Below are 23452 nucleotides of genomic sequence, written 5' to 3'. Positions count from 1 at the left end.
GAGATGATGGTCAAGGACTGTGTAAAACAAAGTGTTATACTTCTTGGCCTAGTAGCCCCTAAGATGCTCTAATGTTGCAAAAACAGTACTTTACCTTTCTGGAGATTGAAGAGACATTCAAACCGAATCTTTGAGCTCTTTCCTTTAGCTTGTCCAGGTTAACCTACAAAACACAGGGGGAACCAAACAAAACAAAACAAAACAAAACAAAACCCACCTGTATTAAAAAATCAAAACAGAAAGTACAGAAGGCAGAAACTATGGTCCACAGATAAGAGTTTAAATAAGACTACAACATTAAAGATACCCCATGTGCTAAATCAGGAAACTAAGCAGCAACCACCCATGCCACTAATTATTAAAAGGCCTTTTCTGGAATATAGTGAAAGATTCAGCCCTGTCTCCTTCATTCATCAAAGGTAGTAAGAACCTGAGGAGGGGATTTAAAATCGAAGTAGGAAAATACTGCTGGAAAAAACAAACAATTGTCTAAATCATCGCCTCCAAGCACGTCCACCATTCACAGTCAAAAATCATTAATTCCTATACAGTCTATACAAATAGTTCTTGATTCTACCTCCCGGCAAAAAGAAATTATCTCTACACATCTACTTTCTTCAGAAGACACATCTACCACTGAACTCCACTCATTTTTTTTTTCATTTTTCTTGGAAGCTTTGATATATCATGCCTTATTATCATAAGGATATTTGGGACTTTTTTTTTTCCCCATTAAGGTAGGTAAGGGCTATTTTGAATGATTAGTGTTTGTAACTGCCAAGGTTACTATGTACAGGTAAAAGAAGTGAGGCTTTATTTCTTGGTCTCTTTCTGCTTGGACAGTGTCCTGATGGTCTACTTCTTGACCTGAAGCCATTCTACATGGTGCTTGTATGCTTCCTTGTTCTTACACCTGTAGGTCTTAGCCTGGTTAGCCAGAAATTTCTGTGTGCCTTGTCTGTCTTTAGCTTGCGAATGTGTTCCATAAGAATCCACTTAAAAAAAAAAAAAAAGCTTTTATTATTTTAAGAGAGAAGAAAGGAAGAGAGGGAAAGAAACACCCACTGGTTGCCTCTCACACCCCTGCAATTGGGGGACCTGGCCCACAACTCAGGCCCAGGAATGTGCCCTGACCAAGAACTGAACTGGCGACCTTCTGGTTGGCACTATGACACCCAACCCACTGAACCACATCAGTCAGGGCAAGAATCCACTTGTTCTTTATCATGTTACCTCTCACTTTCAGGTACAGGCTGTGATATATGTGGTGGTCAATCTTCTTAGATTAACAGTATCTTCTGAGCAGTGGGCAAAGAATTCTCATCCTCCTCATCCAGGTTACTTCCTCAGGCATTCAAGCACTGGCAGTGTACCGCCTGCCTTACCTCACCCATATACCTGCCCTTCTTACAGGCCAAGGTGTTTTCCTGGCATCAAGTCCAGAAATGGAGAATCACAGACTTCTAGATGATCAGTCCATCTTTGACCAGCTTATGAATCTGATCATGGGAGTTGGCTTTGGTGATTTCACTGATCTTACTGGAGTTCAACCTGACCTTCTTTTGCCAGCAAAAGACACTAGAGGTAAGCCTCTTGTGAAGCCTGAGCATACTCATCAATGAGGCCGCAACGGCAAAAGTATTTTAGATATTTTCATTCAACTGTAACCACAAGAGCAAGATTCCATAGAACTGAATATATTTCACCACACCATCTGTTTCCATTTTCTAAACATACTTGCTAGTCACAATGGCCCAAAAGTGTCTTATTCTACGTAGTCTTTATCTTCTGATTTTACATTTACTAGGGAGCATTTAAAAATACCACTATCTATAAATAGAATTCATTAAGTTGATTAAGTTGCTTTCACAGATTCTCTTATGGTAATTAAGAACTAGACATTATCCAAAGCCATTTGATAAGACCTAAAACTCCAGTACCATAAAACATAGTGTTACATGGGCTGTGTCTTCTAACAAATCTATTCATTTTTTCAAGAGGAGTGGTAGAAAGATTGCTATAGCATTTTTGAAGATGTGGCAATTTTCCTGACCTCTAAGTATCTCAAACAATTCTTTTTATTCAGGACATAAAACACTACTGAAAAAGATCACCAAGCTCATATGATCTGAGTTTCCTCTGACCTGCAGAAAAGGAGGAGTGTCTAACTTTAAAACTAACTGCATAGAGTTAAGCTTTGGCTCTAAAGGTATAAAAAAAGGATTCTTACCATAGGCTTGGTGTCAGATGACAGGCCTAAAAAAGAAAAAGGTTTTATTTAGTATTTTAAAAAGTCATAAAGGAAGTTCAGAGTCATCAAATCAAATTAGCACAGAAATAGTTTATAAGACAAATGTCTTTTATGGCGAGAAAGGAAAGACAAATTGCATCCAGAGATCGTATCTGCATTCACCAAGAACATAATATAGCCACTATGGAAAGCAGCTTGGCAGTTCCTCAAAAAGTTAACATGAAAGTTTATCATATGACTTAGCAATTCCATTCCTAGGTGTCCAGAAAAAAAGATACGAAAACATACATCCTCATAAAAACTTATATATGAATGTTCATATACAAGCATTGTCCATAGTAGCCAAAAAGTGAAAACAACCCAAATGTCCATCAACTGATGAATAGATAAAATATGGTATATCCATACAACAGAATATTATCCAACAAAAAAAGAAATGAGCCCTGGATGGTGTGGCACAGTGGACTGAGTGCCAGACTATGAACCAAAGGGTTGTTTGGTTGATTCCCAGTCAGGGCACATGCCTGGGTTACAGGCCAGGTCCCGGGAGGGGTGGGGGGGGGAGGAGGGCATGTGAGAGGCAAACAGATATGATATTTCTTTCCTTCTCTTTCTCCCTCCTTTCCCACCTTTAGAAATAAATAAAAATCTTAAAAACAGAGAGAGAGAAAGAAATGAAGTACTGACACATGCTACAACATGAATGGACCCTAAACATATTATGCTAAGTGAAAGAATTTAGTCACGAAAAAACATGAATTGCATGGATTCATTTACATAAAGGTAAATTTACAGATATAGAAAAAAAATCAGTGGTTATTTGGGGGAAAGGGTGAAAAACAACTGCTAATGGGTATAGGGTTTCTTTTTTGGGTAATGCCTATGTCCTAAAATTAGACTGTGATAATGGCTGCACAACCCTATGAACAAAAAAACCAAAACACAAAAAAAGCACATTATATATTTTAAATGAATGAACTGTATGGCATATAAATTATATCTCAATAAGGCTATTAAAAAAAGATAAAAATGGCATATCTGGAAAAAAGAGCAGAGTTACTATCATTGAGTTAACATTATGGCCTCCTTAAGAAAATGTTCTGTACAGAAATTATCAAAGTAAGTAGTACATTGGCCTATAGGATCAATCCTAATCTGGTCAATAATTATTTATTTAACCTGGCTGGCGTAGCTCAGTGGATGGAGCGCGGGCTGGGAACCAAAGTGTCCCAGGTTCGATTCCCAGCCAGGGTACATTCCTGGGTTGCAGGCCATAACCCCCAGCAACCGCACATTGATGTTTCTCTCTCTCTCTCTCTCTCCCCCTTCCCTCTCTAAAAATAAATAAATAAAATCTTAAAAAAAAAAATTATTTATTTAAAACTTTTAAAATTTCATTTTAACCAATCTTAATTTTGTAATTGGTTCCCTAATACTGTAAACTTTTTTTTTTTTAATTGAAAGAGAGAAAAAGAAACACCAATGAGCGAGATACATGGATTGGTTGTCTCTCACAAGTCCCCATCCTAGGAGGACCAGGCATGTGCCCTGACTGGGAATTGAACTAGTGACCTTTCTCTGTTAGTAGAATGGCACTCAACCCACTGAGCCACACCAGCCAGAGCCAACATTTTATGTATGGATTCAACTTTTACCACAAACCGTGTGGTAGGAACTATTAGGTGTTTTTATGTTCTCATTCATAAAACTCTAACTCTTTTTAAATATTCTATTCTTTTAAGAGCTACTCTATAGTTCTATGATGTCAGAATTATACAATAATGCTGTAAATGCCCCATATACATTATTTTATCTTTCTTGATCAGGGTTCCTTTTCAGACTAGGAATTAATCTGAACTTTTCTTCTTTCTTCAAATAGTACCATCTAATGTCTAATCATTTTTGTTGTACTATCACCAATCCTATTTTATCTCTTGATATAACTAAAGGCCAGAAAGTATCTTATTTCTAAAACATAGAGTGATAGCAGCCAGAATTTTGCTGGTCTTTTAAAAAAGCAGAGCAAAACACTGTAAAATCTTTGGAGGGAATTTTCTTAACATACTTGGAACTACTAATAGGTCACTAGGAAGACTGGATTGCATTCGGAGACTACATTTAAATTTTAGGTCTCTTAGAACAGGGATTGATTATTTGGTTTTATTTTTTAAAAGATTTTATTTACTTATTTTTAAAGAGAGGGGAAGGGACGGAGATGGAGAGGGAGAGAAACATCAATGTGCGCTTGCCTCTCAGGCTCCCCTACTGGGGAACCTGGCCCATAACCCAGGCACTTGCCCTGACTGGAAATTGAACCAGCAACCCTTTGGTTTGCAGGCTGGCACTCAATCCACTGAGCCACACCAGCCAGGGATGATTATGTGATTAAAAAAAACCCTTTTTTCCTAATTTATAACAAAATGCACATTCACTGTAGAAATTCTAAAAACACAGAAAGAAGTCAATCAAAACTCTACCTACCAGACATAATGAGTATTAACAATTTAGTATATATCCCTTTAATCTTTTTTCCTTGCCATATATGCATTTTTATTACTAAAATGGGAACACACTGCAAACTGTATAACCTGCCTTTTTCACTTAGTATATCTTTCTGACAAATATTCTTTTTTTAATTTTAATTGTTGTTCAAGTACAATTTTCTGCCTTTTACTCCCATGACAAATATTCATCCATATAATTTTTAACATCTGCATGGTCTTCCACTATACTATTGTATACATTTAACCAACTTTCTACTGTATATCACATTGTTTCCAGTTACTGACCACTATAATTAATGCATCATCATCCTTGTGGCTAAGTTTTAAAAGTATATCCAAGATTATTTCCTTGTAAATTCCTAAGAAGTTAAGATGGTTGAGGTAAAAAAGGACTCTCTGTCGCTTTACCACCACACTAGACAGTATAACACCGGACAGGCACACACTAATTATATGCTGATCTGAGACACCAGAATAAGCAAGGTCCTAGAAACTCCTCTGAAAGTGTCTAAGAAAAGGAAAACAAATGTTGGCACGTCTTCTTATTCTCATAACTTCGGTACCTTCTCTAAATTGCCCAGGAAGGCTTAATTATAGTTTTACCTAAAGCAAAGAGGTAAATGTTATAACCTCTTTTTAAAAGGCTTCTAGAGCTAACAAGTTTACCTTAATGAGGAGAAATAAAATCTGTTAAGCTAGAAAATAAAACTGTAGTGGTAACTTTCTCAGAAGAGTCTCTGGATGCTTACCTTTTGATGGAACTGAAGAAATCCCAAATCTGTAGAAAGAAAAACAAGCTCAGTTTTAAGAAGCCGTTCACACTCCTGGTCTCCGTGTCAAGTGTACATATGGCACTTCTTGCTTGTGATCTCAAGCCTTGCAATCATTAGCTAATTCTAACAAGCCCATGAAAGAAGTCTCTTTTACTTTTTCTCACCAAGAGTCCAGATAAGGTAAAAAGAAGCCTTAACAGAATTGGGAGCAGTTCCTGACTTTTACCTATTACAAACCCCTGCTTGATAATAAAACCCATCTACAGCAATGATCCAAATCAATAGAGTTCCATCAATGCAGCCAAAACAAAACAGTGTTTCTTTTCAGCAAGGCCTATATCCAAACTAAAGTCAACAATTGGATTTAAACCCTGGCTGGTGTGGCTCAGTGGGCTGAGTGCCAGCCTGCAAACTGAAAGGTTGCTGATTCAATTCCCAGTCAGAGCATGTGCCTAGGTTGCGGGCCAGGTCCCCAATTGGGGGAATGCAAGAGGCAACCTATCAATGTTTCTCTAGCACATCAATGTTTCTCTCCCTCCCTTCACCTCTAACAAATAAATAAAATCTAAAATAAATAAATAAATAAATAAATAAATAAAGCCAACAATTATATTTCAAACCCAGGATCACAGCCCTTCACCTTCATACCAGTGCTATCTCAGGTCTGAAAGGCTGAGGACACTCACCTAGCTGCCCGGGCAGCTTTCTTACTCTCCAAACTCACAGGTACATTGAATCGTTCAGCTCTCTTCTGCATTCTCTAAGTGATAATGGACAAAAGAAGGGGGAAAAATTTCAATTTCTGGATTCCTACTTTTAAGAGAAAAGTTGTTTAGAGGTGTGTATATTTAGAACATCAGAAGTAATTTCTTAAGGTCTAAACTGAGAATACTAACAATCCTAGAAGATATTAGGTTATAACCATCTGAGGACTTAACAGACTTTTCCAAAAAGCAAACACAAAAAGACTATTATTACATTCATATCCTCAAAAACAAAAGAGAAGGAATAAAATAAAACCCACATTCTTCATGAAGCCAAGAAGACAAAAAGCTATGTCCAACTGACCTTTGAAAAGGGATCAAAGGAACAGCCTGGTTCCAACACTGGTGGTACTCTTTTAGTTAGAAATGAGGCAGTGTTGTCCCATGCCATCTTTACTTTAAAGGTACAAAAAACAACACAGATCTCAAGTGGAACCTAATTTCAAAGATCTTAAGACAGAATCCAGAGAAATTTCAATCTTACCAACAAGTGATTTGTAACTTAAAAGTGTATCTTCACTTTCTACTTTTCATCTCTTCCACGGTACAATCCCCCCAGACTCCAATCCTAGTTTATAAACATCCTAAAGAAACCACTAAGACCATAGTTCTATATATATAAAAAAAATAGGGCTTCAAAGGTATTTATGCTAGTCCAAATATTTTCTCAAGTGTAGCTGGTGGAAAAATATATCAATAGCAAAATCTGTCAATACTGATTATCTACCTATGAGTAAAGTTTTTAAAGTGGTGATACAGAGAGAAGGGTAACAAAACTGAAAGACATACAGAGAGACTGCTCTTCTACCAGGGAGCATAATACCTACCTCAGTCTGTGGTATTTCAGATGTAATTTTTACCACTTTCTTTTCTGACGCCCTGGAGAAGAGGAAAGAGATTTTTTAAATTAGAAAACTGATGTTCTAACCCCAAACTTTAGAATTGTATAATAACTTAACCAAATCATGTCCTCTGCCCCATACCTCTCTGCCACCCATTAGTTCAAAAAACCATGAAGCCAATTATACCTTCAGTTGCTAGGACTGTCACCTATTTATAAGAGTTCACTAACAGACTAAGCTACACTGCTAAAGCATATGGAAGTTATTCAGAAAGAAAGCTGGTTAAATACATTGGACTGAAGGGAAGTATTCAAAGGATACTGGAAACCATTTGATTTACTTTTAGGAACTTTAAATTTACTTCTGGACTAATAACTATTTCTCCAACACTCATTTAAATACCAGCTCTCAACTTTCATCACAGAAACAATTAATGTGTGCTCTACAAGCTCTTGTTTTTTTCTTTAACAAATCCTTTATTCTTCCCATGAAGACTGTAGCTTCAGCTAGAACAGTGAAAGTGGGACAAATAAAAATGCCAAAAGGAATGGGGAGAAAAAAGGCTAAGGGAGTCTGAATTAGGAAACATGTTAAGTTACCAGTCAAAGGCTTAAGAGAAAACAAAAGAGGGGGACCATAGGGGCGGGAGACAAAGTTCAGAAGTACCCAGGATAAATGGAAGGGCATTAACCTTCCACCAAACAACTCCCATAAAACTGTGGGTCATAACCAGTCTCATTAAGGTCCCTCATTTAGAGACATAGGCGGCTTTTGTTCCAATATCCCAGACACTTTTCCCATTTGACGCCCTCAAAGGTAGTAATGGTTTAATGGCATTTTCAGAGGAAGCAATTCTGGAACAGGAACTTACTCTCTCTTCCATCCTTTTGTTGAATGTCCCAGAACTGACAAATAAGCGATGGGTGCCCCCTGCTGACCATAACTAAGTCATACAATATTTAACTGATTTAACAAGGAAATACAAAAAAATCAAACGAAACAGAAATATTTTTGGAGATCCTCAAACCAAAGATGACACAAGGGGACCTCCTTTTGAATGTTCAAAGGACCTAAATCATCCCTAAATATTCTGACTTTTAAAGAAATTTCTGAATTCTTCCCATTTCCTGGTCACTCTTCCTTCCCCAACCTTCTGTCTTGTGAAGCAAAAAGGGACACTGAAGTTTAATGTTTTTCTTGAAGTCCAATGCCATTAAGAAAGCAGTTCTTTCTACCAACTCCACATTAATGACTTCCTTCACATTCCTGTCTTAAACCACAATCACTGCAGTATACCTCAGCAAAAAGGGAACCCCAGAGAGGAAGCCTCCTCCTGCTTCATTCTAATGCCCTCAGGCACAATTAAGCACAAGCAATAAAAACACATCACATTCTGGGACTCAGGAGAAATTTCATTTTTTCACTGAGAAATTTCTCTCCAACCCATAGTCATATACAAAACACTACACCTAAACTAAAGGGATCCAGATATTTTAGTCTAACCATTACTTCCCTCTAAAACACAAAATCACCAACCCTACACACATTCAACTTCCCTGTTTTAGAAATTCATTAATAAAATTAAAACCCTTTAAACAAATTATACATTTTACATATTCAAAGGGTAATGAACTTCTACAAATTTTTTTGATTTCATTATTTTTATTTTTTAAAATATTTTTTAAAGATTTTATTTATTTTAGAGAGGGGAAGGGAGGGAGAAACAGAGGGAAACATCAATGTGTGGTTACCTCTCACACACCCCCTACTGGGGACCTAGTCCACAACCCGGGCATGTGACCTAGACTGGGAATTGAACCAGTGACCCCCTGGTTTGCAGGCCAGCACTCAATCCACTGAGCCACACCAGCCAGGGCAATTTCATTATTTTTAAGCCACACAAACCAACTATCCTTGTATTTACCTGATCTGCCTTCTGGTCCCAGAAGTCCCCAAAACATTTCTATTCTATTTACTTCTTTATTTCTTCACTTATTTATTTTTGAGAGAGGGGAAGAGAGGGAGAGAAACAAGGAGAGAAATATTGATGTGAGAGAGACATCAGCTGCATCTCAAATACACCTGGACAAAGGACGGAACCAGCAACCTAGGCATGTGCTCTGACAGGAATGAAACCAGTCACCTCTTTGTGGGACAACACCCAACCAACTGAGCCACACCAATCAGGGCAAAACATCTTTATTTTGAAGCTATCCCATAAATCATTTTCTAAAAGCATTGTATCTAGACATACACCTCCTACAGTGGAAGATAACTAAAGGCTTTTGAAAGCAGTAACATTTGATAAAATCTAATACAACATTAAATGCATATCCCCTGTGATGTAGCAAATCCAGGGATTTATCCTATGGACATACTTGTATGCATATAAATACAGTTTCAGCCCCGGCTTGAGTGGTTTGAGTGCCGGCCTGCAAATCAAAGGGTTGCAGATTCAATTCCCAGTCTAGGGCACACACCTAGTTTTTGGGCTAGGCTCCCAGTGGGTGGGCACATGAAAGGCAACCACCCATTGATGTTTTTCTCTCTCTTTTTCTCTCTCCATTCCCCTCTCTAAAAAATAAATAAATAAAATCTTTTTTAAAAAAGTTCAGCATAAGGACATGTAGAACTGCATTTCTTGCTATTATGAATAATCTAAATGCCCACCAACAGGAAACTGGTGAAATTACTGTTCATTCCTGGAATGGAGTACTATCAGCTGCTAGAAAGAATAAGATTCTAAGCTAATAACTACTAAATGTGGGTAAATGGGTATTGGAGGGTCAATTATACTATTTTCATAACTTTTACATAACACAATTCCCATAACCACAAGTTGGGAAAAAGGAGGCCTACCACTTACTAGGATAATTACCCCTATTTCACAGGATTCATGTAACGATTAAAGGAAGATATATTTGCATAACACTTAGAACCTCACCTAGTACAAAACTAACATTTAAGTAAGAACATTACTGTATGACATAGAACGATTTCCAGATGTGGAGGGGGAAAAAAAAAATCAAGAAACCAACAATATGCATAGTGTGTACATATGTATCTGTATAAACACATATATACACACACCGTGTAAAACATTACAAAAAAAGATATTAAAAACCTCTAGGAAATTAGATGGGAGTGAAAACAAGGGGTACTTGAGTATATGTACTGTTTAATTTTTTTACTAGTCCACATATTATAACCTTTTATAACCAAATGGTTAGCCTTTTATAGCTAAATGCATTAATACAGCTATGAAGAACAAAAATGTTAAAAAGGACTCAACTGCTCTTAATGTGCTGGAGTATAAGATGGCCAGACATCTGTGGAAAGAGTCCCAAACAAAAAATGTTTATGGTAACACTGTGGGGTAGTTTAAATAAACTTGAGATCTGGCCTGGTAGCTCTGTTTGTTAGAGCGTGTGCTAATACAACAAGGTGGTGGGTTCAATCCCGGTCAGGGCACATACAAAAATCAACCACTGAATATGCAACTAAGTATAACAACAAACAGGTGCTTCTCTCTCTCTCCCTTCCTCTCTAAAATCAATAAATAAAAATTTAAAAAAATAATAATAAATCAAAATCTACTTTCCACTTTAGTACTTTGCCCTCCCCTGTTCCCCTATAAATCAAAGAGACAACAGTGTTACCTCAGACACAAAAATCTCTCGTCAGCACCCTCCTTCCTTACAAAATTCTTTCTATGCAGAGAATCTGTACGATTCTCTATACAGAAAGAGAATCATTTATTATGGTGATAAAACAAGGCTAGGAGACCTACACTTGGTCTGAGCTTGAAGTCTCCTGGTCCTAATCACCTATTACAGAACCCGGAGACAAACTATTTTGCTTTACTGAGACCATGTACTTGAAATGAAATAGACTCTTCTGAAAATGTGTGATGTAATAAGAAATTTAAAAAAGCCATAAAAGGCAAACAAAGTGAAACACTATGCCCCCCCCCCCAAACACACCCAGAACTATCTGCTCTGTACTCAGATTATAAAAAAGAGATAGTTACACATCAACAGTTTTTTCAGGGGGTTCTTCCTCTTTGACAGGCAGTTCTATGGGCTTTGGTTCTTCTTCCTGAAAACAAATGAAACAAAATGGTTAACATATATCAAGAATAAAAACCTGTCAATAGAAGACTACGAGAACTTCAAAATGAATCAGTCTTTCAGAAACTTCATTCCCCCACTACTCTCCCCTAGCAAGTTATTAGCATTTAAATCTTCTAATGATTGATGTTAAGTAATGTGGCCAAGGTATTGGCACATTGCCAGTCCAGTCACTAACCTTTACTCTCTCCAACTCACCTCTGTTTCATCTCCCAGTACATCTTCTTCATTTGCCTCCTCTTCAGCTAAAGAATATTAAAATATCCGGGTCATACCCTGCTACATTACCATATTGATCATTGTACTCAGGCTAAAATTACAATCATTTTGTTTTCCCAAAATAAAATTCAATAATAAGTGTAGAACTAATGTTCATAAAATTTGTTCCACATGGAGGAAATAAAACTGTTTTCTCTTCCTAATATTAATATAAAGTTGAACTCCAGATGGAGAATACCTTTAAGATTTAGTGGTGGGGGAACATTTCTTAAAACAAAACCCAGAGGTAAAAGCAGTATGAGAAAAATTTCAAATTTTTCAAAACTAAGGAAAAACACCATGGAAAAAGAAACACATGACAAAGAAGATATTAGAGTCTAAACAAGGGAATAGTTACTAGAATATAAAAGAAAAGGCTTGCAAACTAACAAGTGAATGATGGAAACCCCAAGAGAATAATGAGCAAAGGAGAAACCCAAATAACCATAAACATGAAAAATGTTTAAACTTTTTAATAATTAGAGAAATGTAAATGGAAACAACCTACAGATTAGTAAAAATTAGGCCACTTGATAGGACAGATTTGTGAAGGCAAGACAAGAACCTTCATGCACTCTATAGATTATAGAGCAATTCTGTAAAGCAATTTAGCAGTGCTTAGTATTAGTACGTATACATTTATAAATAGGTATTTATCAGCAACCCAAAGTATGAATCCCAGAAAGACTCTCACACAGGAATATTAAGGAACATGAAATAAGTAGTTCAGGAAGCAATACAGATGTCTATCACTGGGTGAAATAAAATGTGGTGGGTTCTATATATCATAGAATACTACTCAGGAATTGAAATGAATACACTAGTTGACAACACAGGCACAGGCCACAAAGATACATCTTTAAAAAACAAACAAATGAAAAAACACAGCCTGGCTGGTGTGGCTCAGTGGATTGAGTGCTGGCCTGCAAACCAAAGGGTTGCTGGTTCTATTCCCAGTCAGGGCACATGCCTGGGTTGTGGGCCAGGTCCTCAGTAGAGGGCATGACAGGCAACCACACACTGATGTTTTCCTCCCTTTCTCTCTCCTTTCCCCTCTTTCTAAAAATAAATAAATAAATAAAAAATCTAAAAAAAAAAAAAAAAAAACAAACCACAGTACTTAGAGACAAAAAAATACACACCAACACATTACAACAGTTGTTTAAAGGAGATGGGATAAAAGGGATGGGAATAAAAGGGAATAAACAAGAGGTAAAGAGGACACTTGTACAACCTGGGATGACAGTATGCCTTAAATAAAGTGGTCTTTTTCTTTTTAACTTTTTCCTTAAATCCTCCCCTCAGCATATGTTTACTGATTTTAGAGAGAGGAAGGGAGCAGGAGGGAGGGGAGCTGGAAACAGATGTGAAGACAGAAACATTAATTAGTTGCCTCCCATACACACCCCTGACTGGGGATGGAACCTGTAACCTGTATAGGACGATGCTCCAACCAACTAAGCTACCAGGCCCAGGCAATGAAATTGTTTTTAAAAGGCGGAATTAGCCCTGGCTGATATGTCTCAATGGACTGAGTGCTGGCCTGCAAACCAGAAGGTCGCCAGTTCAATCTCAATCAGGGTACATGCCTAGGTTGTGGGCCAGGTCCCCAGATGGGGGAGTGCGAGAGGCAACCGGACGATATTTCTCTTGCACATCATGTTTCTCTTCCTCCCTTCCCCTCTCTAAAAATAAATAAATAAAACCTTCAAAAAATGTGGAATTAGAGAATGTCAGAACCAGAGGTTATCTAAGTTTATGAATTTCAAGGGTAGAGACACTTGTCCCACTTCATAGATCAGAACAAACAAGTGTAAAGAGTAAGCCATGTAAACAGTGACTATCCAAAGCTACCTAGTAAATTTCTGGCATAAGAGGAATCAGAATTCATATCTTCCAATTCTCAGGCTAATGATACTTGTTTTACCATACTTCCTTTTAAATAATTTGCTGAAATAAAATTGCAATGTATTAAAGGGGGGAAAGGAGTGCTTCTTTGGTTCGTAACCACTGTTCTGGATAACCAGGAGTTTTCTTGATATAGTTCATTAAGAGTTTATGTCACCAAAAACATAAAGGAAAAGAAGAAATCTTCCACATGGCAAAGCCTAAAAATCAGTACTCTTAGTCATACCACTCTAACTCCACAAAGCACTCACCATGCTCTTCAAGGTAGGCCTGGAGCCTGTTGATGAGATCTTGTTTTATTCCCTTAGTCTCCAAACCACGAGCAAGACACTCCTGCTTTAGTTCAGCAAGCTGAGAAAAAAAGAGTAAAACTTTTCCTTAGTTAATACAATGAACCTGGTAAAAAAAAGAAAAGACGTACAGCTGACCCTTGAACAATTCAGGGTTAGAGATGCTTACACCCCATGCAGTCAAGTATCTATGTATAACTTCTGAATCCCTCAAAACGTAACTACTGCCTTGGCCAGTGTGGTGCAGTTGGTTGGAGTATTGTCCTGTATACCAAAAGGTTGGGGGTTTGGTTCCCAGTTGGGGTGCATATGGGAGACAACAAATTGATGTTTCTCTTTCACATCAATGTTTCTCTTTCTCTTTCAAATTAATAAACATATTAAAAAACATAACTACTAATAGCCTACTGTTGACTGGAAGCCTTACCGGTAAAGTCAATTAACACTTACTTTGCATATTACTATATACTATATTCTTATAGTAAGCTAGAGGAAAGAAAATGTCATTAATAAAATAATAAAATACAATTACAGTACTGCATGTGTTTATCGAAAAAAATCCAAGTATAAGTAAACCTGAATAGTTCAAACCCATATTGTTCAAGGGTCAACCATAGTTCTCACAAAAAAGAAAAAGAGAGTTCAATTCCAAACAACTGCTCTTAATCCCACCAAGCCTCTAGGTCCATGAAGATAGTCCATTTTCTTCTAATATTCAATACGTAAGAGGACTTCCCTAACACATGATGAAGAACAAACATCCTAGTTTAATAAAATTCTGATCTATTCGTGCAACTACTTATTACAAATCTTTAGCATTTTTGATAGAAAAAAACTCCCCCCCAAAATTACTATACCAGCTAGTTAATGGAAAGAATTAATCTTTAAGTATAAAATCTAATTATCTAAAAGCAGATTCTTGTTATTCCAGACCTTTCACTGAAACCTTCCATAAATATGCATTCAAGTCCAACCACTGTAGAATTAGGTAAATGTGTTAGCCAGGTTAATGTCAATAATGAATCAATTAAAAGATCTGTGTCAAAATGGAAAAAATATATAAATGCATGCCAGAGTTCTGTTGAAGATTTTTAAAATCAATACTTGACTAAAGATATAACAGGTATGCTTACCAACTCTGCAGACAATAGGAGGAGGAAGAACTGATGGATTACTGACAGAAATAAGCTAAGGGTAAGGGGGGAGTTCTTTAGAGAGAACAATGAGTCAAAAATAAAGATTCAATTTAGGAAGAATAAAATATAAAGTACTGTAATAATATTCTAAATATAAATTGTTCTAAAACCAGATGAGTAAGATCTGGCTCAACAGTACTCAAAGGATAAAGACTTCAGGGTTTTAGATGATTACAAGTGCAGAAGGTAACAGTATGATTTGCTACCAAAGTAATTCTAGGTTATGGCTAACTGAAAAATAGAATATATTAATTGATGTAATAGCCTTGCTGAGCTCCAGATTCTTATTTAAGCATAATGATATGCTAACCCAAAAAAAACAAGGAAAAGGAAAGCTCCAGAAACCCTAGATACAAATCAGTGCACAAATGTCATAGATGTTTGCCCTGAAAGATTTTACTTGTTTTGAAGTATAGATTATAGATCAACCAGTAGAAGTATGAAAGCAGATTCCTATAGAAGAAAGAACTTTACAACTAAGAGAATATGCTGGGCATCTCTAGGTTTTCAACCAAGGGAGAATTTGAAAATGGAGAGAAGCAGCTTTTCTCCCTCCTTACAATAATTGGTTGGTTGGAATATTCAGTTGAGCAGGACAAGCAGGCAGAAATAATATAGGGTGGAGCAAAAGTAGGTTTACAATTGTGAGTATGTGAAACACAAAGTTTATGCTTATACTGTTAATAATTATTGTATTATTTTCCATATGAACAACTGCAGATCTACTTTTGCCCCATCCTATATGTAAAGAATTGACCTACTCAACAGGCCAATAGCACTCTCTATTGAAAACATGGTAGATAATCACCCTTTAAAAGCATGGAGTGGCAGGAAAGGGACTCCAACTGAAGAGGACTACGCAGAATGAGGGCCATGCAGGTTTCCCAAGCACCAATTCACTCCTTCAGCTCAAATGCCTGGAACCGCTTTGGAGAACCTAGTAGCTGAGGAACAGAAACCCTTCCAGGCTGACAATGACCTTCTGGGTGCACTCACAGGGGAAAACAATAACATTCTGTACAAACTGACTACAGCACTGTGGACACTGTGTCTTGGAGGCATTACCTACAGCCTTTACTGACCTTGGGTTTCCTTCCCCCACAAGAAGTGAGACCAAGAAGCCTGCAGACCTGAAGAATTTAAACAAGCACCAATACATGTACTGGCTTCTTGAGGAGGTTTGGGGTGGTGAGAGGAGTGTGGAGTGACTGCATAGGCTAGCATGGCCTCTGAAGCCAGACTACCTGGGTTTAAATTCCAGCTTTACCACTAACAGCTGTGTAAACTTAACTTCTCTGTGCCTCAGTTTCTCATGAAATGGGGATAAGACCTTTACCAAAGAGCTGTTATGAAGATTCAGTTAGTAAATATTTATAAAGCATTTACTGTAGAATAGTGCTTGGCACCTAGTAAGCATTTCAAAAGTGTTAGAAAAGGGACAATGGCCACTGCCTGGCCTCTAGGGTTTTGTCCAGGAGGAAACTGTCCCCTGGCACTCACCCTGATGCCAGACACTTCAGTTTCTCCCTTTGTGCCACTGGTGCCCCTTCCAGCTGCTGCCCCGGTGCTGGAGCCCAGAGGGAGTGAGTCTGCGGAAGTCCTAATTCCATTTCAGGCCCTTTAAGAGGAGACACATGAGAATCACAGTTTCTTCCACCACCCCAATCCCCAGTGATTTCTGCAGCCAGAAGTTATGGGGACTTATCTTCCTGACAATGTAACCCTGAGAGGAGTGTGGGTGCTCTGGTTTGGGGTTGGGATCCCCTGTTCCCAAGGTATACCTCCCAATTTTTATCCACCACATGTAGGTGTGAGACTGCCAGTTCTGCATCTCCACCTCTCCTAACCATCTGGATGAATGTGACTTTTTTAATTCCTTGGCTGTTGGACTTCCACACAACTCGATTTTCTGATGATTCTGGGTGATAGTTGTTTTGTATTTTACTTGTAATTTTTGCTATGTTTGTGCAAGGAGACGAGCCATGTTTACCTACATCTCCATCTTGACTGGAAGTCCTAACACTTTAAATATATCATTTTGTGTGTGTGTGTGTGTGTGTGTGTGTGTGTGTGTGTGTGTGTATTCAGGTGGTGTTGGTTGCTTCTCTGCAAAGCAATATAGCTTCTTTATTTTCTGTAACTCCTCATCTTCCTCAGAAGCTCAATTCCTCACCCCCACCCCGTTTAAGTAACATTTTTGGTAAATAGGTGACTCATCAACTTTCTAATAAGAAAGGTGTTTCCTCCCTTCTCCTTCCTTCCCAAAATAGTGCCTCGGCAAAGTTTACAAAAACTTCCAGATAAGAGGGAAATGTACAGTCAGAGATGGTTTTTGCACAGGGAGCTGATGTGATATAGTCTGATCTAGACTCCAAAGAGACAGAATGGTACAACTGGTTGTTTACATGTGTAGCATTCATCATGCTGACCACTGACCTTACTATTGCCTTTGGTCACTGAAATCTCAGCCCCTCACTGGTCAAATAAAAATGTTACATGTGGTTTTTACATATAATATTACTTTAGTTATTGTATGGTGGGTTCTGCTCATATACTGGGACATAAATTTCAAAAGGAATACAGATGAGTAAAAACACAAAACAGCTGAAAAAGTCATTTCTTCTAGCACATTTCATTTGGGTAAATTATGATAATAGTAAAACAAAAATCTTTTAAAGACTCAAATAATAACTTATAATATCAAAACTTACCCATTTTGATATGCATCTGACTTTAAAATATTTTAAAAGAGCATATTTAAAAAGCAACTTATATTGAGCCCTGGTTAGTGTGGCTCAGTGGATTGAGCACTGGCCTGTGAACCAAAAGGTCACTGGTTCAATTCCCAGTCAGGCACATGTCTGGGATGCAGACCAGGTCTCCAGTTGGGGGCATGCAAGAGGCCATGTTTCTCTCCCTTTCTCTCTCCCTTCTCCTCTCTCTAAAAAGTAAATAAATAAATTTTAAAAATAATAAAAAAATAAAAAGCAAGTTACATTGAGTTGTATAATATGTGAATTATATCTCAAGATTATTTTAAAAGACCAAGTTACAGAACACTATACATCATACTAACTTCAATGTCATTGTAAAAAAATAATGCACATGCACATATACACCTCTCACTCTAAGTGATGTATATATACAAGATGCCTGGACAAGAAACAGATAAGTTAACACTGGGAAGAAGAAGCTTGTTAAGGGCAAGCATAGGAAGAAAACTCTACCATATACACTTCTGTACCTTTAGAATTGTGAACTCGTACATGAATGACCTACTCAAAAATTAATTTCTAAAATTTTATTTTTCCAATATCAGTAAGGCATTTCCAATCTATCCAACCTACAGAGAAAAAACCAAATGATGGACTACATAATACAGTTAACATTAATCATTTACTTCCTTGTGATTTTTTTGTTTGATAGTCTTGAATTTTGATTCAAAGCTTTTTCATGTTATCTCTTGATATGGTTTGTGAACTCTTCGAGGGCAGAGACATTTCATATTATTTATAACATTTCACACAACAAATTCAAATTTATCTTTAAGTACTAATGTATGCTGAAGTTTGAATGTTATTTCCTCATTTAATCCTGACAACAACCCTAAGTATTATGATCTCACTTTATAAGTTAAGAAAATGAGGCTTAAAGAGATTCAATAATTTGCTTAAAAATCATATAGCTAGAAAATAGTGGTGCCAATATGCCAGCTCAGGTCTCTCTGATTTAAGCCCAACCTTAACTATCAAGATGCCAACAACTGCTCTCACATGCACACTCTATCTAACTCTCCATTTTCTTCTTAACCTCTTCTCCTCAGTCTCCTTGCTATCTCGCTAGCTCTTCTCTTACTCAACCCTGTAAATTCAAAATTTACTAAGATTCCTTCTTTGGTCTCATTCCACTTGTATAAAAGGCTTTTCACTTCCCAGAATCAAATCACTGGCAAATCAGCTCTAACTTCAAAATATATTTAGAATCTAATCCTTTCTGATCTTTTTTTCATCCAGATTCTTATAAAAATTCTGCAGCCCTTGCACCTTATTATATTATATTCTTAGCAGTCAAAGTGATCTTTTGAAAATTTAAGCCAGAACATGTCATTCCTCTATTCAAGACAGAGTCCTAACAATCACCTATAAGGCCCAATTATAACATTTTGCATGTGGTTCCCTCCTTGACCTCCTTCAAGTCTCTGCTGAAATATCACCTCCTCAATGAGGCCTTCCCTAGTCACCATATTTTAAATTGTAATACCCTTCTTCCCACTGTACTCCCTATCCTGCTTTCCTGTTTTTCTGTACAGAACTTACCACTATTTGACATACCATAAATTTTACTTTATTGTGCCTTCCCCCAGTAAAACATAAGCTCCATGACAGCAAGACTTTTGTCTGCCTTGTTCACTTCTATATCTCCAGTACCTATGTTAGTGGGCACATGGTAGGCACTATATAAATACTGTTTTCAATAAGTCCCAAACCTTTATTATCAGCTTTCAACTCTTGAGCAGGAGACCCACATTTCCAACTGACTACCAGATATCTCCAAGTATCTGTCTCAAAGACACTTAAGCCCAAAACTAAACTTATCTTCTCCACTGCACAAAATTGGCTTCTTCTCTTCCTCCCAACCTAGACTAAAGGTATCACTACTCAAACATGGAGTCATCTTTCATTACACCCACATCTAACTGATCTGTAAATACTTACAATTCTATATCCTACATTTTTTTAAGTCATTCCTTTCAAAGTAGCCACTACCTTACTTCAAGTCTTACTAAGTTTATTCACTTGGTAACTAGTTATTGGGTACCCATTGCCTGTCAAGAATTATTTTAGATACAGAAAAACAAGCAAAACAGAATTCTTGCCCACAGGAAGCTTACAACCTAGAAGGGAAACAAGGCAATCAGTGATCATGTACATAACACTTAACTGATATATATATTTTTTAAAGTAGAGTCCTATGAAGGCATTTAAAAAGTGGTCTGACCATGTGAATAGGGAGAACCTATCCTACCTAAGGGTTTCTTGGGTAGATGATTGACATCTGAAGGACAACTAGTAGTTAATTAGATGAAGATGTAGGGAATGGGGGTGGCAGGAGCAGGAGCAGTGCAGCCAAAAGCATGTTGTAAGTCCACAGGGTTGTCCAACCTGTAGCCCTTGGGCCATCCGTGTCCCAGGATGGCTATGAACGTGGCCCACCACAAAATTGTAAATTTACTTAAAACATTATGAGATTTTGTTGTGATTACATGTCACAATGTACTTAATGTGTAGTCCAAAGCAACTTTTCTTCTTCCAATGGGGCCCAGAGGTGCCAAAAGGTTGGACACCCCTGTAAGCATTCTGACTTCTGAGGCAAGTAGTGTGCAACAATTAAGAACATGAATTTTGGAGACAGACTGCCTGGATATGATCCACCACTCATTAGTTGTGGGACCTAGGGCAAGTTACTCAGTTAATCTCTCTGGGCTTCCATTTTTTTCTCCTGGTAAAATGGGGATATTAAAGGCATTTACTTTCCAGGGTTATTTTGAGAATTAAATGAATTTATGTAGATAGCTTTGACGAGTGCTTGCCACATAATATGTGTTAGCAATTAATGAACACATTCACACTGAGGAATGAGATAAAATAAAGCCAATATGGTTGGAGTGTGAGAAACTAGGCTGGAGAGATTGGCAGGTATAAAGTTAGATTTTAAGCAAGAAGTGAATAGTATAGTAAAAATATAACTGGTGAAATCTCTCCCTCTCCAGACCCCATCCTCCATATTGCCAAAGGACATACACGATCATCACATCAGCTCCTCCTTTCAAATTTCCAAAGGCTCCCCTCTCTCTGCATACATGACAAAAACCAAATGCCATACACAACTTAAAAGGCCCTTTTCAATTTCACTCTAGTCTACCTTTAATCACACAATTCACCTAGTTCCTTTTACACAAGGTCTTCAATCACCGACATATATGCATTTTATACTTCAAAATTACATGTCTCACTGTTTTCAACACTCTCAGCCTAGTACATGCTTCTCATTTTCTCCTCTACAATAGTCCCTTTTCTCACCATTGATTGGAAATCTGGTACTAATATAGTTCAAAGCAGTTTCACCCACAATTCAGTGTCTGTAACTGCGTTAGAATGATGGCATTTCTACAAAATCTTGAGAACTCTGCAGTTGATGTGGACTTCTCAATTGATATTCTTCCTTCCTGCTTCAAAGCTTGTTCCTTGTCTCTGAGATCCCATTCTAAAAGCCCAAAATTTCTTTATAAAAATGGAAAGGCTTTTTAAAAAAAGAGATAAAAACTTTAAGTCAACCTAAGTCAAGATTATTCCATCAAGATGAACAGTGGAACCAAACATTAACTGTCCTGGAAGTCAGAATTAAAGGCATGGATTCTTAACCAGAGGTCCAAGGACTCCTCAGAGCTACAAGGTAATTTTATGAAGCCTCTCAAAATGCATGCAAAGTACGTGTACATGCCTTTTTCTGGGGAGAGGGTCCATACCTTTCATCAGAGTTTCAAAGATATCTGTGACCTCCAAAATGTTAAGAAGTGCTCTAGAGAAAAAGCAAAGACAAGCAAAATGTGATTAAAAGAATGAATCCTTTTTAGGCTGTCAGGAGTGCCTCATGTTCTCTTAGACTATGACACTAGAAATCAGGTCAGAGGATATCATCCAATCAAAATAAAATTTAATATAGTCCAAACAAACAGATCTTTTATGGAAGGAGGAACTCCATAAACCAACACAAAATCCATAAAGGTAAGTCACAAGACTGGTGCCTTACTACAGGAGTTTCAAAAATGTGACTAACAGGAAGACTATATTTGATTTTCTATTCATATTTCCTTTTTATCACATTCATTCAAAAATTCCTTTTCTGTGTATGTTCTGTGACATACGTAACACTAGGGTAGCACATAATTTGCATAAGTATATACGCAATGGAAGTGGTTGACCAGTTTCTTTACTTTTGGTAATAGGAGACCACTGATATAATCCACTCATTTCAGTACCACCAAGTTAACAAAAGTCCAGAATGACACAAAAACGCCCTAGCACAGATTAGAATCCAAAAGTAAGACATTCATTAGCTTTCACAAAAAGTCTAATTGATGTCAACTAAAAAGTAACTAAAAGAATCTCTCCCTACCATTACTCTTACTTTTTTTGTGTTTTTAAGCTCAGCAGGCTTTAAAGGGTCAGTTTGCAACTTCAACAAAATCAGCCTGGTTTGTCCAAGGTTTCCAGGATGATGTGATCAAAACATTTAATGGGAAAACTACTTGTGAAACCACATATGGACGCGATATTCTCATAATTCACCCTAAAAGAAACTCCTCTTTTCTCCCAGGAAAAAAATAATCTAAATGTAAGAAAGCTATGAGGGTTCCCTAGACACAACTTAAAATAGGTGACTGAGAGTGTCACCCAGTGGTGATATCAAGAGATGCAGGGTACATACGTGAGATGAAATGGGGACAGAGATAACTCTAACCTTGGAAATGCTTTTAAAATATCACAGCTACAACTGAGTTGTCTGTATTACCGGCAGGGAGTCGGAGGCGAGTGGGGGTGGGGGAGGAGCCTGGCCGGCAGAGAACCGCGTGAGAGAACTTGAAAAACTTTAAATCCAAGCTTTCTGTGCCTTCATTAACTCTAAAAGGCTCCTTAAACCCAAAGTGTCTATGGGGAGACCTATATTCTGAGGCGCCTCCTTAAGTTTCAAAGTCACCCCCTGGAGGCGTAACCCCATCTTTAAAAAAGTGGGGGGAGTGGAAATATTTTCTGGATCATGTTTGAGACCTAGATAGACAGAAATACACAAAGATGACAACCTCTGCTAACGGGAATCTCAGCTTGGGATAACAGATAGGAAAGCATCAACCCAGGTAAGGAAAAGGGGTGCTGGGTCCGGCATGGGGCAGAGAGGAGGGAACCACTGACGTAATGCATCTCTGACGAAAAACAAGAAGAGAACAGGTTGAAGGCACTTACACAACCCGGTGGAAGTGACGGACGATACACCGATGAAGAAAAGAGCAGAAATAACAAGTACAGATACAATAAAACCGTGAGGAGCATGAGAAATTAGGACAGGCGTAGTGAGGAGGAAGGGAGGCACAAAAGAACTACAGGGGGAGCCGGTAAAAAGTGGGGAAGCCTACAAGGAGAATACGTAGGAACAGCAACAAGCCACTCCGCAAAATTCAGTCCCCAGAAAAGTTCAAGCCAGCCCTTTCCCCCGTTCACAGTACCTTCAGTTTATGCAGCTCTACCGTCTCCGCCGCCATCTTGTTACCCCTCTACTCCACAAGGTCCCCTCCCGCTGCCTCCGCTTCCAGGAGCTCCCGCCTAGGAGCAGACAACCACGATCAACCAATCACTGCCACTCTTACTAGCACCTCATACCATTCACTCTTCCCATTAGTCAATAGCTGGCGTCCCTCTCACAACTTTAGGCAGCTTTCCCCACCTTTCTCAAAAGGTGGGGCGGGGAGTGAGGCGGGTTC

At 37.9% G+C, this 23452-nt stretch overlaps 1 protein-coding gene and 1 pseudogene across 2 annotated transcripts in view; both read right to left on the bottom strand.

The window, feature by feature from the left end:
* Window positions 1-23348, bottom strand: part of LOC123812932 (SAP domain containing ribonucleoprotein) — a 50387-nt gene extending 27039 nt beyond the window's left edge. Inside the window, exons 1-9 of one of the 2 annotated variants that reach the window (XM_045829866.1) lie at window positions 23198-23347; window positions 13682-13781; window positions 11463-11509; window positions 11165-11232; window positions 7120-7171; window positions 6215-6288; window positions 5505-5533; window positions 2231-2256; window positions 95-163 (exon numbers count right to left, since the gene is read on the bottom strand). In XM_045829866.1, the coding sequence (XP_045685822.1) occupies window positions 95-163; window positions 2231-2256; window positions 5505-5533; window positions 6215-6288; window positions 7120-7171; window positions 11165-11232; window positions 11463-11509; window positions 13682-13781; window positions 23198-23233 (501 nt within the window). In that variant the 5' untranslated portion in view covers window positions 23234-23347. Of the gene's footprint in view, window positions 1-94; window positions 164-2230; window positions 2257-5504; window positions 5534-6214; window positions 6289-7119; window positions 7172-11164; window positions 11233-11462; window positions 11510-13681; window positions 13782-23197 lie in introns of both variants that reach the window. The other variant, XM_045829867.1, reaches the window with a different exon arrangement.
* LOC123812933 lies at window positions 814-1616 on the bottom strand (annotated as a pseudogene).
* Window positions 23349-23452: the final 104 nt, after the last annotated feature.

Source organism: Phyllostomus hastatus, unplaced genomic scaffold (genome assembly GCF_019186645.2).
Source record: "Phyllostomus hastatus isolate PE091 unplaced genomic scaffold, TTU_PhHast_1.1 phas_scaffold_93, whole genome shotgun sequence".
Taxonomy (NCBI): domain Eukaryota; kingdom Metazoa; phylum Chordata; class Mammalia; order Chiroptera; family Phyllostomidae; genus Phyllostomus; species Phyllostomus hastatus.
This window is presented reverse-complemented; position numbering and strand designations above follow the sequence as displayed.